The sequence below is a fragment of the Pseudophryne corroboree genome, chromosome 4 (assembly GCF_028390025.1).
Source record: "Pseudophryne corroboree isolate aPseCor3 chromosome 4, aPseCor3.hap2, whole genome shotgun sequence".
Lineage (NCBI taxonomy): Eukaryota > Metazoa > Chordata > Amphibia > Anura > Myobatrachidae > Pseudophryne > Pseudophryne corroboree.
Window position 1 is genome coordinate 898,422,958 of NC_086447.1, and position 12,425 is coordinate 898,435,382.

The 12,425-nt window shown below is 48.2% G+C and overlaps 1 protein-coding gene across 1 annotated transcript in view; it reads right to left on the reverse strand.

The window, feature by feature from the left end:
- Positions 1-252: 252 nt before the first annotated feature.
- The window catches only part of SUPT7L (SPT7 like, STAGA complex subunit gamma), a 54,611-nt gene continuing 42,438 nt past the window's right edge, over positions 253-12,425 (reverse strand). The window contains exon 5 of the mRNA XM_063918897.1: positions 253-667. Within this exon, the coding sequence (XP_063774967.1) occupies positions 405-667 (263 nt within the window). The 3' untranslated portion in view covers positions 253-404. The remainder of the gene's footprint in view (positions 668-12,425) is intronic.

Genomic DNA, 12,425 nt, shown 5'->3' on the forward strand with positions numbered 1-12,425 from the left:
CCTCGGTGCAACACGGATTTGCCCAAATGAAAAATGACTTCTTCTTTTTTTTGTTGTTGTTGTTGTTTTGTTTTGTTTTGTTTTTTTGGGGGGGGTTATTTAGATTGCTCTCAATGATTGGGTTGAGTAAAACTCAAATCCGATTATCTAACTTGTGCACGTCTCAGTGGAAAAAACCTTGGTTTAATATAGCTGTAACTTTAAAAAAAATGTAAATGCATTTCTCACGCTCATCAATAATACACTGATCAGTGCAGCAAATGGACAATGCACAATTTATTGCATTTCTGTTCCTTTGTTTCCTAAGAGTTCATCACATCTCATATGAAACGCTTCCAGCCAGAGCTGTGATATTCACGTGAACCACAGACTACTACGGGACTGTATTGTCTTCCGACATGTCGCTACATTTTCCTCATCTTCTTCTTGGGCCGCTGGTTGAAGACCGGGGAGGAGCCCATGAGACTGTCCGGAGATTGCGACCCGTAGCTGCCTTCTGATCCGTTCGGGCTGCCTGGCATGGCGGAATCGCTCATCCCGGACATGGGTTCCTCAAACACGTCATTTCCCAGAACACTGTGCCCGTGTACAGTCCCTTCCTCATTGTCCTGAGGCTCCATCTTCACCTGCGCCAGGTTCCACAGGGGAGAGGAGTTCACGTCTGACCCTGCAAAATAAAACGTATTTGTCATTTACAGGATAAAATCGCATGAGATCTGCCCATTTACCAAACTGTTCCGCGGTCATAAAATGCATTTATCAATGAAGAGAACGTAAGAATTAGACGATTATTTTACAAAAATGACAAAAAATTGGAGTAAGAAATGTGTGACGTGAATTTGGGGAGAACAAACGACACCATATGCTTCAAAAAAAAAATAAGAATTTACTTACCGATAATTCTATTTCTCGTAGTCCGTAGTGGATGCTGGGGACTCCGTCAGGACCATGGGGAATAGCGGCTCCGCAGGAGACAGGGCACAAAAATAAAGCTTTAGGATTAGGTGGTGTGTACTGGCTCCTCCCCCTATGACCCTCCTCCAAGCCTCAGTTAGGATACTGTGCCCGGACGAGCGTACACAATAAGGAAGGATATTGAATCCCGGGTAAGACTCATACCAGCCACACCAATCACACCGTATAACTTGTGATCTGAACCCAGTTAACAGTATGACAAACGTAGGAGCCTCTGAACAGACGGCTCACAACAATAACAACCCGAATTTGTTTGTAACAATAACTATGTACAAGTATTGCAGACAATCCGCACTTGGGATGGGCGCCCAGCATCCACTACGGACTACGAGAAATAGAATTATCGGTAAGTAAATTCTTATTTTCTCTAACGTCCTAAGTGGATGCTGGGGACTCCGTCAGGACCATGGGGATTATACCAAAGCTCCCAAACGGGCGGGAGAGTGCGGATGACTCTGCAGCACCGAATGAGAGAACTCAAGGTCCTCCTCAGCCAGGGTATCAAATTTGTAGAATTTTGCAAATGTGTTTGCCCCTGACCAAGTAGCAGCTCGGCAGAGTTGTAATGCCGAGACCCCCCGGGCAGCCGCCCAGGATGAGCCCACTTTCCTTGTGGAATGGGCTTTGACAGATTTAGGTTGTGGCAAGCCTGCCACAGAATGTGCAAGTTGAATTGTGCTACAAATCCAACGAGCAATCGTCTGCTTAGAAGCAGGAGCACCCATCTTGTTGGGTGCATACAATATAAACAGTGAGTCAGACTTTCTGACTCCCGCCGTTCTTGAAATATATATTTTCAATGCCCGGACCACGTCCAACAACTTGGAATCCTCCAAATCGTTAGTAGCCGCAGGCACCACAATAGGCTGGTTCAGGTGAAACGCTGACACCACCTTAGGCAGAAAATGAGGACGCGTCCGCAGTTCTGCCCTGTCCGTATGGAAAATCAGATATGGGCTCTTATATGATAAAGCCGCCAATTCTGATACTCTCCTGGCTGAAGCCAGGGCCAGTAGCATGGTTACTTTCCATGTAAGATAGTTCAACTCCACCGATTTGAGCGGCTCAAACCAATGGGATTTGAGAAAATCCAAGACTACATTAAGATCCCACGGTGCCACTGGGGGCACAACCGGGGGCTGTATATGTAGTACTCCTTTTACAAAAGTCTGGACTTCAGGAACTGAAGCCAATTCTTTCTGGAAGAAAATCGACAGGGCCGAAATTTGAACCTTAATGGACCCCAATTTGAGGCCCATAGACAATCCTGTTTGCAGGAAATGTAGGAATCGACCCAGTTGAAATTCCTCCGTGGGGGCCTTCCTGGCCTCACACCACGCAACATATTTTCTCCAAATGCGGTGATAATGTTGTGCAGTCACCTCCTTCCTGGCTTTTACCAGTGTAGGAATGACCTCTTCCGGAATGCCTTTTTCCCTTAGAATTCGGCGTTCAACCGCCATGCCGTCAAACGCAGCCGCGGTAAGTCTTGGAATAGACACGGTCCCTGCTGAAGCAGGTCCCGTCTTAGAGGTAGAGGCCACGGATCCTCCGTGAGCATCTCTTGAAGTTCCGGGTACCAAGTTCTTCTTGGCCAATCCGGAGCCACTAGTATCGTTCTTACTCCCTTTTTCCGTATAATTCTCAGTACTTTTGGTATGAGAGGCAGAGGAGGGAACACATACACTGACTGGAACACCCACGGTGTTACCAGAGCGTCCACAGCTATTGCCTGAGGGTCTCTTGACCTGGCGCAATACCTGTCCAGTTTTTTGTTGAGGCGGGACGCCATCATATCCACCATTGGTTTTTCCCAACGGTTCACAATCATGTGGAAGACTTCTGGATGAAGTCCCCACTCTCCCGGGTGTAGATCGTGTCTGCTGAGGAAGTCTGCTTCCCAGTTGTCCACTCCCGGAATGAATACTGCTGACAGTGCTATCACATGATCTTCCGCCCAGCGAAGAATCCTTGCAGCTTCTGCCATTGCTGTCCTGCTTCTTGTGCCGCCCTGTCTGTTTACGTGGGCGACTGCCGTGATGTTGTCCGACTGGATCAACACCGGCTGACCCTGAAGCAGGGGTTTTGCCAGACTTAGAGCATTGTAAATCGCTCTTAGCTCCAGTATATTTATGTGAAGAGACATCTCCAGGCTTGACCATACTCCCTGGAAGTTTCTTCCCTGTGTGACCGCTCCCCAGCCTCTCAGACTGGCATCCGTGGTCACCAGGACCCAGTCCTGTATGCCGAATCTGCGGCCCTCTAACAGATGAGCACTCTGCAACCACCACAGAAGAGACACCCTTGTCCGTGGCGATAAGGTTATCCGCTGATGCATCTGCAGATGTGATCCGGACCATTTGTCCAGCAGATCCCACTGAAAAGTTCGTGCGTGGAATCTGCCGAATGGAATCGCTTCGTAAGAAGCCACCATCTTTCCCAGGACTCTTGTGCATTGATGCACAGACACTTTCCCTGGTTTTAGGAGGTTCCTGACAAGTTCGGATAACTCCCTGGCTTTCTCCTCCGGAAGAAACACCTTTTTCTGAACCGTGTCCAGAATCATTCCCAGGAACAGCAGACGTGTCGTCGGGGTCAACTGAGATTTTGGAAAATTCAGAATCCACCCGTGTTGTTGCAGCACTAGTTGGGTTAGTGCTACTCCGTCCTCCAGCTGTTCTCTGGACCTTGCCCTTATCAGGAGATCGTCCAAGTAAGGGATAATTAATACGCCTCTTCTTCGCAGAAGAATCATCATTTCGGCCATTACCTTGGTAAAGACCCGAGGTGCCGTGGACAATCCAAACGGCAGCGTCTGAAACTGATAATGACAGTTTTGCACCACGAACCTGAGGTACCCTTGATGTGAAGGGCAAATTGGGACATGCAGGTAAGCATCCTTTATGTCCAGGGACACCATAAAGTCCCCTTCTTCCAGATTCGCTATCACTGCTCTGAGTGACTCCATCTTGAACTTGAATTTTTGTATGTACAGGTTCAAAGATTTCAGATTTAGAATAGGTCTTACCGAGCCGTCCGGCTTCGGTACCACAAATAGCGTGGAGTAATACCCCTTTTCCTGTTGTAGGAGGGGTACCTTGACTATCACCTGCTGAGAAAACAGCTTGTGAATGGCTTCCAATACCGTCGCCCTGTCTGAGGGAGACGTTGGCAAAGCAGACTTTAGGAACCGGCGAGGGGGAGACTTCTCGAATTCCAACCTGTAACCCTGAGATACTACCTGCAGAATCCAGGGGTCCACCTGTGAGCAAGCCCACTGTGCGCTGAAATTCTTGAGTCGACCCCCCACCGCTCCTGAGTCCGCTTGTAAGGCCCCAGCGTCATGCTGAGGGCTTTGCAGAACCCTGGGAGGGCTTCTGTTCCTGGGCAGGGGCTGCTTGCTGCCCTCTCTTACCCCTTCCTCTGCCCCGAGGCAGATATGACTGTCCTTTTGTCCGCTTGTTCTTATAGGACCGAAAGGACTGCGGCTGAAAAGACGGTGTCTTTTTCTGTTGGGAGGGGGTCTGAGGTAAAAAGGTGGATTTTCCGGCAGTTGCCGTGGCCACCAGATCCGATAGACCGACGCTAAATAATTCCTCCCCTTTATACGGCAATACTTCCATATGTCGTTTGGAATCCGCATCACCTGACCACTGTCGCGTCCATAAACTCCTTCTGGCAGATATGGACATCGCATTTACTCTCGATGCCAGAGTGCAAATATCTCTCTGAGCATCTCACATATAAAGGAAAGCATCCTTTAATTGCTCTATAGTCAATAAAATACTGTCCCTATCCAGGGTATCAATATTTTCAGTCAGGGAATCCAACCAGACGACCCCAGCACTGCACATCCAGGCTGAGGCGATGGCTGGTCGCAGTATAACACCAGTATGTGTGTATATACTTTTTAGGGTAGTTTCCAGTCTCCTATCAGCTGGATCCCTGAGGGCGGCCGTATCAGGAGACGGTAACGCCACTTGTTTTGATAAGCGTGTGAGCGCCTTATCCACCCTAGGGGGTGTTTCCCAGCGCGCCCTAACCTCTGGCGGGAAAGGGTATAATGCTAATAACTTTTTTTAAATTAGCACTTTTCTATCTGGGTTAACCCACGCTTCATCACATACATCATTTAATTCCTCTGATTCAGGAAAAACTACAGGTAGTTTTTTCACCCCCCACATAATACCCCTTTTTGTGGTACTTGCAGTATCAGAGATATGCAAAGCCTCCTTCATTGCCGTGATCATATAACGTGTGGCCCTACTTGAAAATACGTTTGTTTCATCACCGTCGACACTAGATTCAGTGTCTGTGTCTGGGTCTGTGTCGACCGACTGAGGTAAAGGGCGCTTTACAGCCCCTGACGGTGTCTGAGAAGCCTGGGCAGGTACTAACTGGTTTGCCGGCCGTCTCATGTCGTCAACTGATTTTTGTAATGTGCTGACATTATCACGTAATTCCATAAACAAAGCCATCCATTCCGGTGTCGACTCCCTGGGGGGTGACATCACCATTATCGGCAATTGCTCTGCCTCCACACCAACATCGTCCTCATACATGTCGACACACACGTACCGACACACAGCAGACACACAGGGAATGCTCTAATCGAAGACAGGACCCCACTAGCCCTTTGGGGAGACAGAGGGAGAGTTTGCCAGCACACACCCAAGCGCTATAATATATATGGGAACAACCTTATATAAGTGTTGTTCCTTATAGCAGCTTAAATATATCAAAATATCGCCAAAAAATGCCCCCCCTCTCTGTTTTACCCTGTTTCTGTAGTGCAGTGCAGGGGAGAGTCCTGGGAGCCTTCCTCACAGCGGAGCTGAGCAGGAAAATGGCGCTGTGTGCTGAGGAGAATAAGCCCCGCCCCCTATTTCGGCTGGCTTTTCTCCCGGAGTTTTAGATATCTGGCATGGGTTAAATACATACATATAGCCTCAATGGCTATATGTGATGTATTCTTTTGCCATAAAGGTATTAAATATTGCTGCCCAGGGCGCCCCCAGCAGCGCCCTGCACCCTCCGTGACCGCTTGGTGTGAAGTGTGTGACAACAATGGCGCACAGCTGCAGTGCTGTGCGCTACCTTCATGAAGACTGAAGAGCCTTCTGCCGCCTGTTTCCGGACCTTCAATCTTCAGCATCTGTAAGGGGGGTCGGCGGCGCGGCTCCGGGACGAACCCCAGGGTGAGACCTGTGTTCCGACTCCCTCTGGAGCTAATGGTGTCCAGTAGCCTAAGAATCCAATCCATCCTGCACGCAGGTGAGTTGAAATTCTCTCCCCTAAGTCCCTCGATGCAGTGAGCCTGTTGCCAGCAGGACTCACTGAAAATAAAAAACCTTAAAAACTTTTTCTAAGCAGCTCTTTAGGAGAGCCACCTAGATTGCACCCTGCTCGGACGGGCACAAAAACCTAACTGAGGCTTGGAGGAGGGTCATAGGGGGAGGAGCCAGTACACACCACCTAATCCTAAAGCTTTATTTTTGTGCCCTGTCTCCTGCGGAGCCGCTATTCCCCATGGTCCTGACGGAGTCCCCAGCATCCACTTAGGACGTTAGAGAAAAAAGTGAAAAAATTTGTACATAACGCTCTCCTGTGCTGGTGGTAGGTTCAGCCGCAGCTGCGTTCCACTTCTTGGCGCACACAGATTTACATGGGCAACTTAGGGAGCAAATGCCAACTGTGCGTACGAGACATGTTTTGCAGCAATGCCAGTCTACTGTTTTTATCAAATAATATTCCACTATTCTTAAAATATATCTATATATACCGTCTCACAGGTTTCTGTTTGGTTATTCTCAAGGTGCATGCACACTTTCCGATAAAGTGAACGACGTCGCTCATTTTCACCCTTACTGAGCGACGTCATCCACTTTCTCAGCAAGTGTGTATGCCAGCGACGACGACCGATGCGCAGCTCCGCGGGTCTTTAACGACCCTCGCTGTCGGCCGTGCATGCATGCTCAATCTGGACTGCACAGCCCGGCTGCGGCATGACATCACTGAGCGATATGGTCGTCATATCGTTCAGTGGTGTTCATTCCGAGTTGATCGCTAGCTGCTTTCGTTCGCAGCGCAGCGATAAGGTAAAAAAGCGGCACTTCTGCGCAAGCGTATGAGGCGCAGTGCGCACGCGCAACGTACTTTCACAAAAGCCGATGTAGTTTCACACAAGGTCTAGCGACGCTTTACAGTCGCACTGCTGGCCGCAGAGTGATTGACAGGAAGTGGGTGTTTCTGGGTGGTAACTGACTGTTTTCGGGGAGTGTATGTTAAAACGCAGGCGTGTCGGATAAAAACGCAGGAGTGGCTGGGGAAACGTAGGTGTGGCTGGCCGAACGCAGGGCGTGTTTGTGACGTCAAAACAGGAACTAAACAGTCTGAAGTGATCGCAAGATAGGAGTAGGTCTGGAGCTACTCAGAACCTGCACAATCTATTTTTGTAGCAGCGCTGCGATTCCTTTCGTTCGCACTTCTGCTAAGCTAAGATACACTCCCAGAGGGCGGCGGCTTAGCGTTTGCACTGCTGCTAAAAACTGCTAGCGAGCGATCAACTCGGAATGAGGGCCAGTGTGTATGCCCGACGCGGGAGGGGGAAACACTAGACGGCATTGCTCATAGAGCACGTCGTCTAGTGCAGTGGTTCTCAAACTCGGTCCTCAGGACCCCACACAGTTCACGTTTTCCATGTCACCCAGCAGATGCATTGTGTATCACTAACTGTCACATTTTCAAAATCTACAGGTGACCTGCAAAACATGAACCGTGTGGGGTCCTGAGGACCGAGTTTGAGAACCTGTGGTCTAGTGTGTACCCACCTTTACTTTCTGGCATCATACATTTATCGATTCAAAGAAAGAATGATGAATGATGATAGGTATGTCAATGTTTTAGAAAGTAAAGCCTGTAAAACATGGCACGATAAGCACGCATACGCATGACGCCGCTCCCTCATACCCATAGACTGACACTATTTGCAGATGATGCCCTGATCTCACGATAGAAGATTAACAGAATTAACTTAAGGAAAAGCTCTTAACCCCTTCACTGCTGCTTTTCACACACACACGTGCGCTGGACCCATCTTTATTTTTCCATGTTTGCACTCGTTATGTTCCAACATTCTCCCTGGCTGCACACCTTCCCCACTGGATGTTCCAATCACTGTGGAGGACCAGCAATTTCAAGATATATATACAGACGGTGCGTGAGGAATGTGGATTAATCTTTCACCCGCTCGCTAAACGCACATTGGGGGTCATTCCGAGTTGATCGCTAGCTGCCGTTGTTCGCAGCGCAGCGATCAGGCTAAAAATCGGCATTTCCGCGCATGCAGTGCAATGCGCACACGCGACGTACGGGTACAAACTTCTTTGTGGTTTTGCACAGGTTCTAGCGAATCTTTCAGTCGCACGGCACAATGCAGGAAGATTGACATGAAGTGGGCGTTTCTGGGTGGTAACTGGCTGTTTTTAGGGAGTGCTTAGAAAAACGCAGGCGTGTCGGGAAAAACGCAGGCGTGGCTGGGCGAACGCCGGGCAGGTATGTGACGTCAAAAGCTGTCCCGCCGTCGTTAGAAACAACGCACACGAAGAGTAAGTCCAGGGCTGGTCTTGTTTTGCACAAAAAGATTTTGCAGGCGCTCTCTGCTGCACAAGCGTTCGCACTTCTGCAAAGCGAAAATACACTCCCCAGTGGGCGGCGGCAATGCATTTGTACGGCTGCTAAAAACTGCTAGCGAGCAATCAACTCGGAATGACCCCCATTATCTGAATAAATGACGTTTAAAGATTCAGTGTTTTAGCATTTTGGATATCTGCAAGGCGTGGCAGCAGCACAGACAGGGATATACACAGCACACCGGCCGCGTGCGTCTGAGAACCACCCCGCGTTATCAGCTGACTGATGGAAGTCTTACAGCCTAAATACAATGGTATTGTCTGGCTCTGAGTGATCAATGGCATGCACACAGATTGCAGAACAGCTAAATTGTGTCATACCTAAGGCACAATTTGAAGAAGTACAAGACAGCGAGAAAAGAGCAGTTGTAGAAGATTTTCTGCAGGTATATAATTGTACATTATAATAGGATATACAGTCTACACGGCCGATGCTACTTCATGCAAATAAGGTATCTCAGTGAGATCCGTCCCTGCAATACAGGTAGCTGGAAGCAGGGCAGAAGGCTTGATAACACGGTCACACTATGATCACGCCAAATTCTAAATGTGATTACCGCTTGTTCTAGAACCATGGGGATAATTCCAAGTTGATCGCAGCAGGAAATTTTTTAGCAGTTGAGCAAAACCATGTGCACTGCAGGTGTGGCAGATATAACATGTGCAGAGAGAGTTAGATTTTGGTGGGTTATTTTGTTTCTGTGCAGGGTAAATACTGGCTGCTTTATTTTTACACTGCAATTTAGATTGCAGATTGAACACACCACACCCAAATCTAACTCTCTCTGCACATCTTATATTTGCCTCCCCTGCAGTGCACATGGTTTTGCTCAACTGCTAAAAAATTTCCTGCTGCGATCAACTTGGAATTACCCCCCATGCTCTTACTGAATATAAAGCAGAAACCGCCACTGACTCCTATACAAGGCAGACACAATTTTCTGAACTGACCATCGATAGTTTAGCGCCGAGAGAGAACAGTAAAACACTGCCGGACTTAACACAATGAAGACCGGCCGGATCAACGAGATCCACGTAGGGCTTCATTGTGTACAGTATAGAAATAGTTAAAAATAATGGCGCATGTCGGGACCCCCCGTGACTCCTGTGGTGACCCCAATTAACTTTGCGGTTAACCGCAGACCGCAAAGTTCCCATCATAGGCTAGAATGGAGGAGCGCAATTCTCTATTCTAGCCGCTGCGCTACTCCTGATTGACAGGCTAGTAGCGCACAGCCAATCAGGAGAGAGCCATGACGTGGCACTCCCTGATTTGCTGCTGGGATATCCAGTGACAGGAGTCACGGGGGGTTCCGGCATTCGGGGAAAGGGGTTCCATGTGTAAACATGGAACCCCTTTAGTGGCGTGGACCGGGATTTTGTTTTTTTATTTTTTACAAGGCCATGGATTACTACAGGAACGAAGAGGACCGATCATCACTGGATAATAGGTGAGTATATTGGAATTTTGGTTTTACAGGTACACGACTGGTTGCTACTGGAGAAGGGGATGTGATTGGGCAGCGTGGGATGTAGGTAAGTATGTATGAGTGTGTAAGTGTGTTTAAATAAATTCGTACTGTCACGGTGTGTGTGTCTTCTTTTTATTTTATTTTTTTTTTTTTTTGTAGAATTACAGGTACCAGCGGGCCCGTTATTTCCTCGCATGCTGGTACTTGTGGTTCTCCGAGTACCAGCTAGCGGGGGAGGCTTGCTGGGACTTGTAGTTCTAAAACAAAATATTCCTTTTTTTTTTTACACACAAGAAGCCTGAGGCTGTCCCTAGGGGTGCTGTGGGGACAGCCTCAGGCTTCACCCCTGGCCCTTGGGTGCCTGGAGGGGGGGACCCCTTGATTTAAGGGGTCCCCACTCCTCCAGGGTACCCCGGCCAGGGGTGACTAGTTGGGGGAATAATGACACGGCCGCAGGGACCAGTATAAAAGTGTCACCCGGCTGTGGCATTATCTTCTCGGCTAGTGGAGCCCGGTGCTGGTTTTAAAAATTCGGGGGACCTATGTCTTTTGTCCCCCGTATTTTTGGAACCAGGGCCGGCCCAAGAGCCCGGTGCTGGTTGTCTAAATACTGGGGGACCCCAGTCAATTTTCCCCCGGTATTTAAACAACCAGGACCGGCTCAAAGAGCCCGAGGCTGGTTATGCTTAGGAGGGGTGACCACGCAATTTTTTTTTTCCATTTTTAACCATTTCTGACCCTTTTCCACAGATAAGCATGCACGCCAGCAAAAAGCAGGTCTATTTGAAAGCTCCTTTTTTTTACGAATTCTAGGCTTTCCCGGCAGTGTTTGAGACTACGAATTCTTAGTAAATTACCGAGTTGTATAAAATAACAGCTGTGTTTGACCGATGGTCTATCCAATCGAATTTGGAAACTTTGGCTGGAAAAACAATTTTGGATAGCCACAACACTGCCAAGATTTGTGTTTAGTAAATTCCCGTGACACTTGGACAAAGAAAAAAAAAAAAAAAACGAATGAAATCGGGACCTTAGTATATACACCCCTTGGTCTGTTTCTCAGCACCTGACAATGGATGCACCCAGAAATGGTTAGAAAACACTCCTGATAAGGTAACATCGCCGGTAACAGCATCAGATGACTCTACATTAAGACTGTTAAATAAAAAGCAATTTTTGGTTGCTTTAATTTAATAACAGCGGGAACTGCGGACTTACGAAATCAAATCCTATCAGTGAAGAGAACTTTTACTGCAATCAATGATCAGCTGGAGAGCCCTTTAGTCTGTTTACTTTGCTCGTTCATTAGCCTATTGGAATGCAAGCAAGGAACATTGCAGAGACCAAAAAAAACACACAACATTCTGTGAGTTGATTGAAAAGCAAATTGATTTCAACTACAATCCACTTTAGCAGGCAAATAAGTGGGTTTGCATAGTAATTTCGACGAAGCATCATTTCAGCTTAATAGCAGGCTTCACGCTGATGGGCCTGTACAGTGGCTGTGCTTCACATTTAATAAGGCTGATAGTCGCAGAGCGAAGAGAAAAATAATATGCATCTCTCCCGCTACCGAGCCAGATAAATTACAGATAAAGCCTCCATCACTGCTGAGAGGGCGATTAATATCTCCAAATCCATAGAAACCCAGAGACAGGGGCTCACCGAGTTTCTGGGGGAAACTTTGCCCCATTCAGCAAGGAGCATCTGCAGACGTGGATGACGTAGCATGAAAGCCTCGTCCCAGGAACTATTCACACTCAGCAAGGAGCATCTGCAGACGTGGATGACATAGCACGAAAGCCTCGTCCCAGGAGATATTCACACTCAGCAAGGAGCATCTGCAGACGTGGATGACGTAGCATGAAAGCCTCGTTCCAGGAACTATTCACACTCAGCAAGGAGCATCTGCAGACGTGGATGACGTAGCATGAAAGCCTCATCCCAGGAGATATTCACGTTCAGCAAGGAGCATCTGCAGACGTGGATGACGTAGCATCAAAGCCTCATCCCAGGAGATATTCACGTTCAGCAAGGAGCATCTGCAGACGTGAATGACATAGCATGAAAGCCTCGTCCCAGGAACTATTCACACTCAGCAAGGAGCATCTGCAGACATGGATGACATAGCACGAAAGCCTCGTCCCAGGAGATATTCACACTCAGCGAGGAGCATCTGTAGACATGGATAACATAGCACGAAAGCCTCGTCCCAGGAGCGAAGACGTAGCATGAAAGCCTCATCCCAGGAGATATTCACGTTCAGCAAGGAGCATCTGCAGACGTG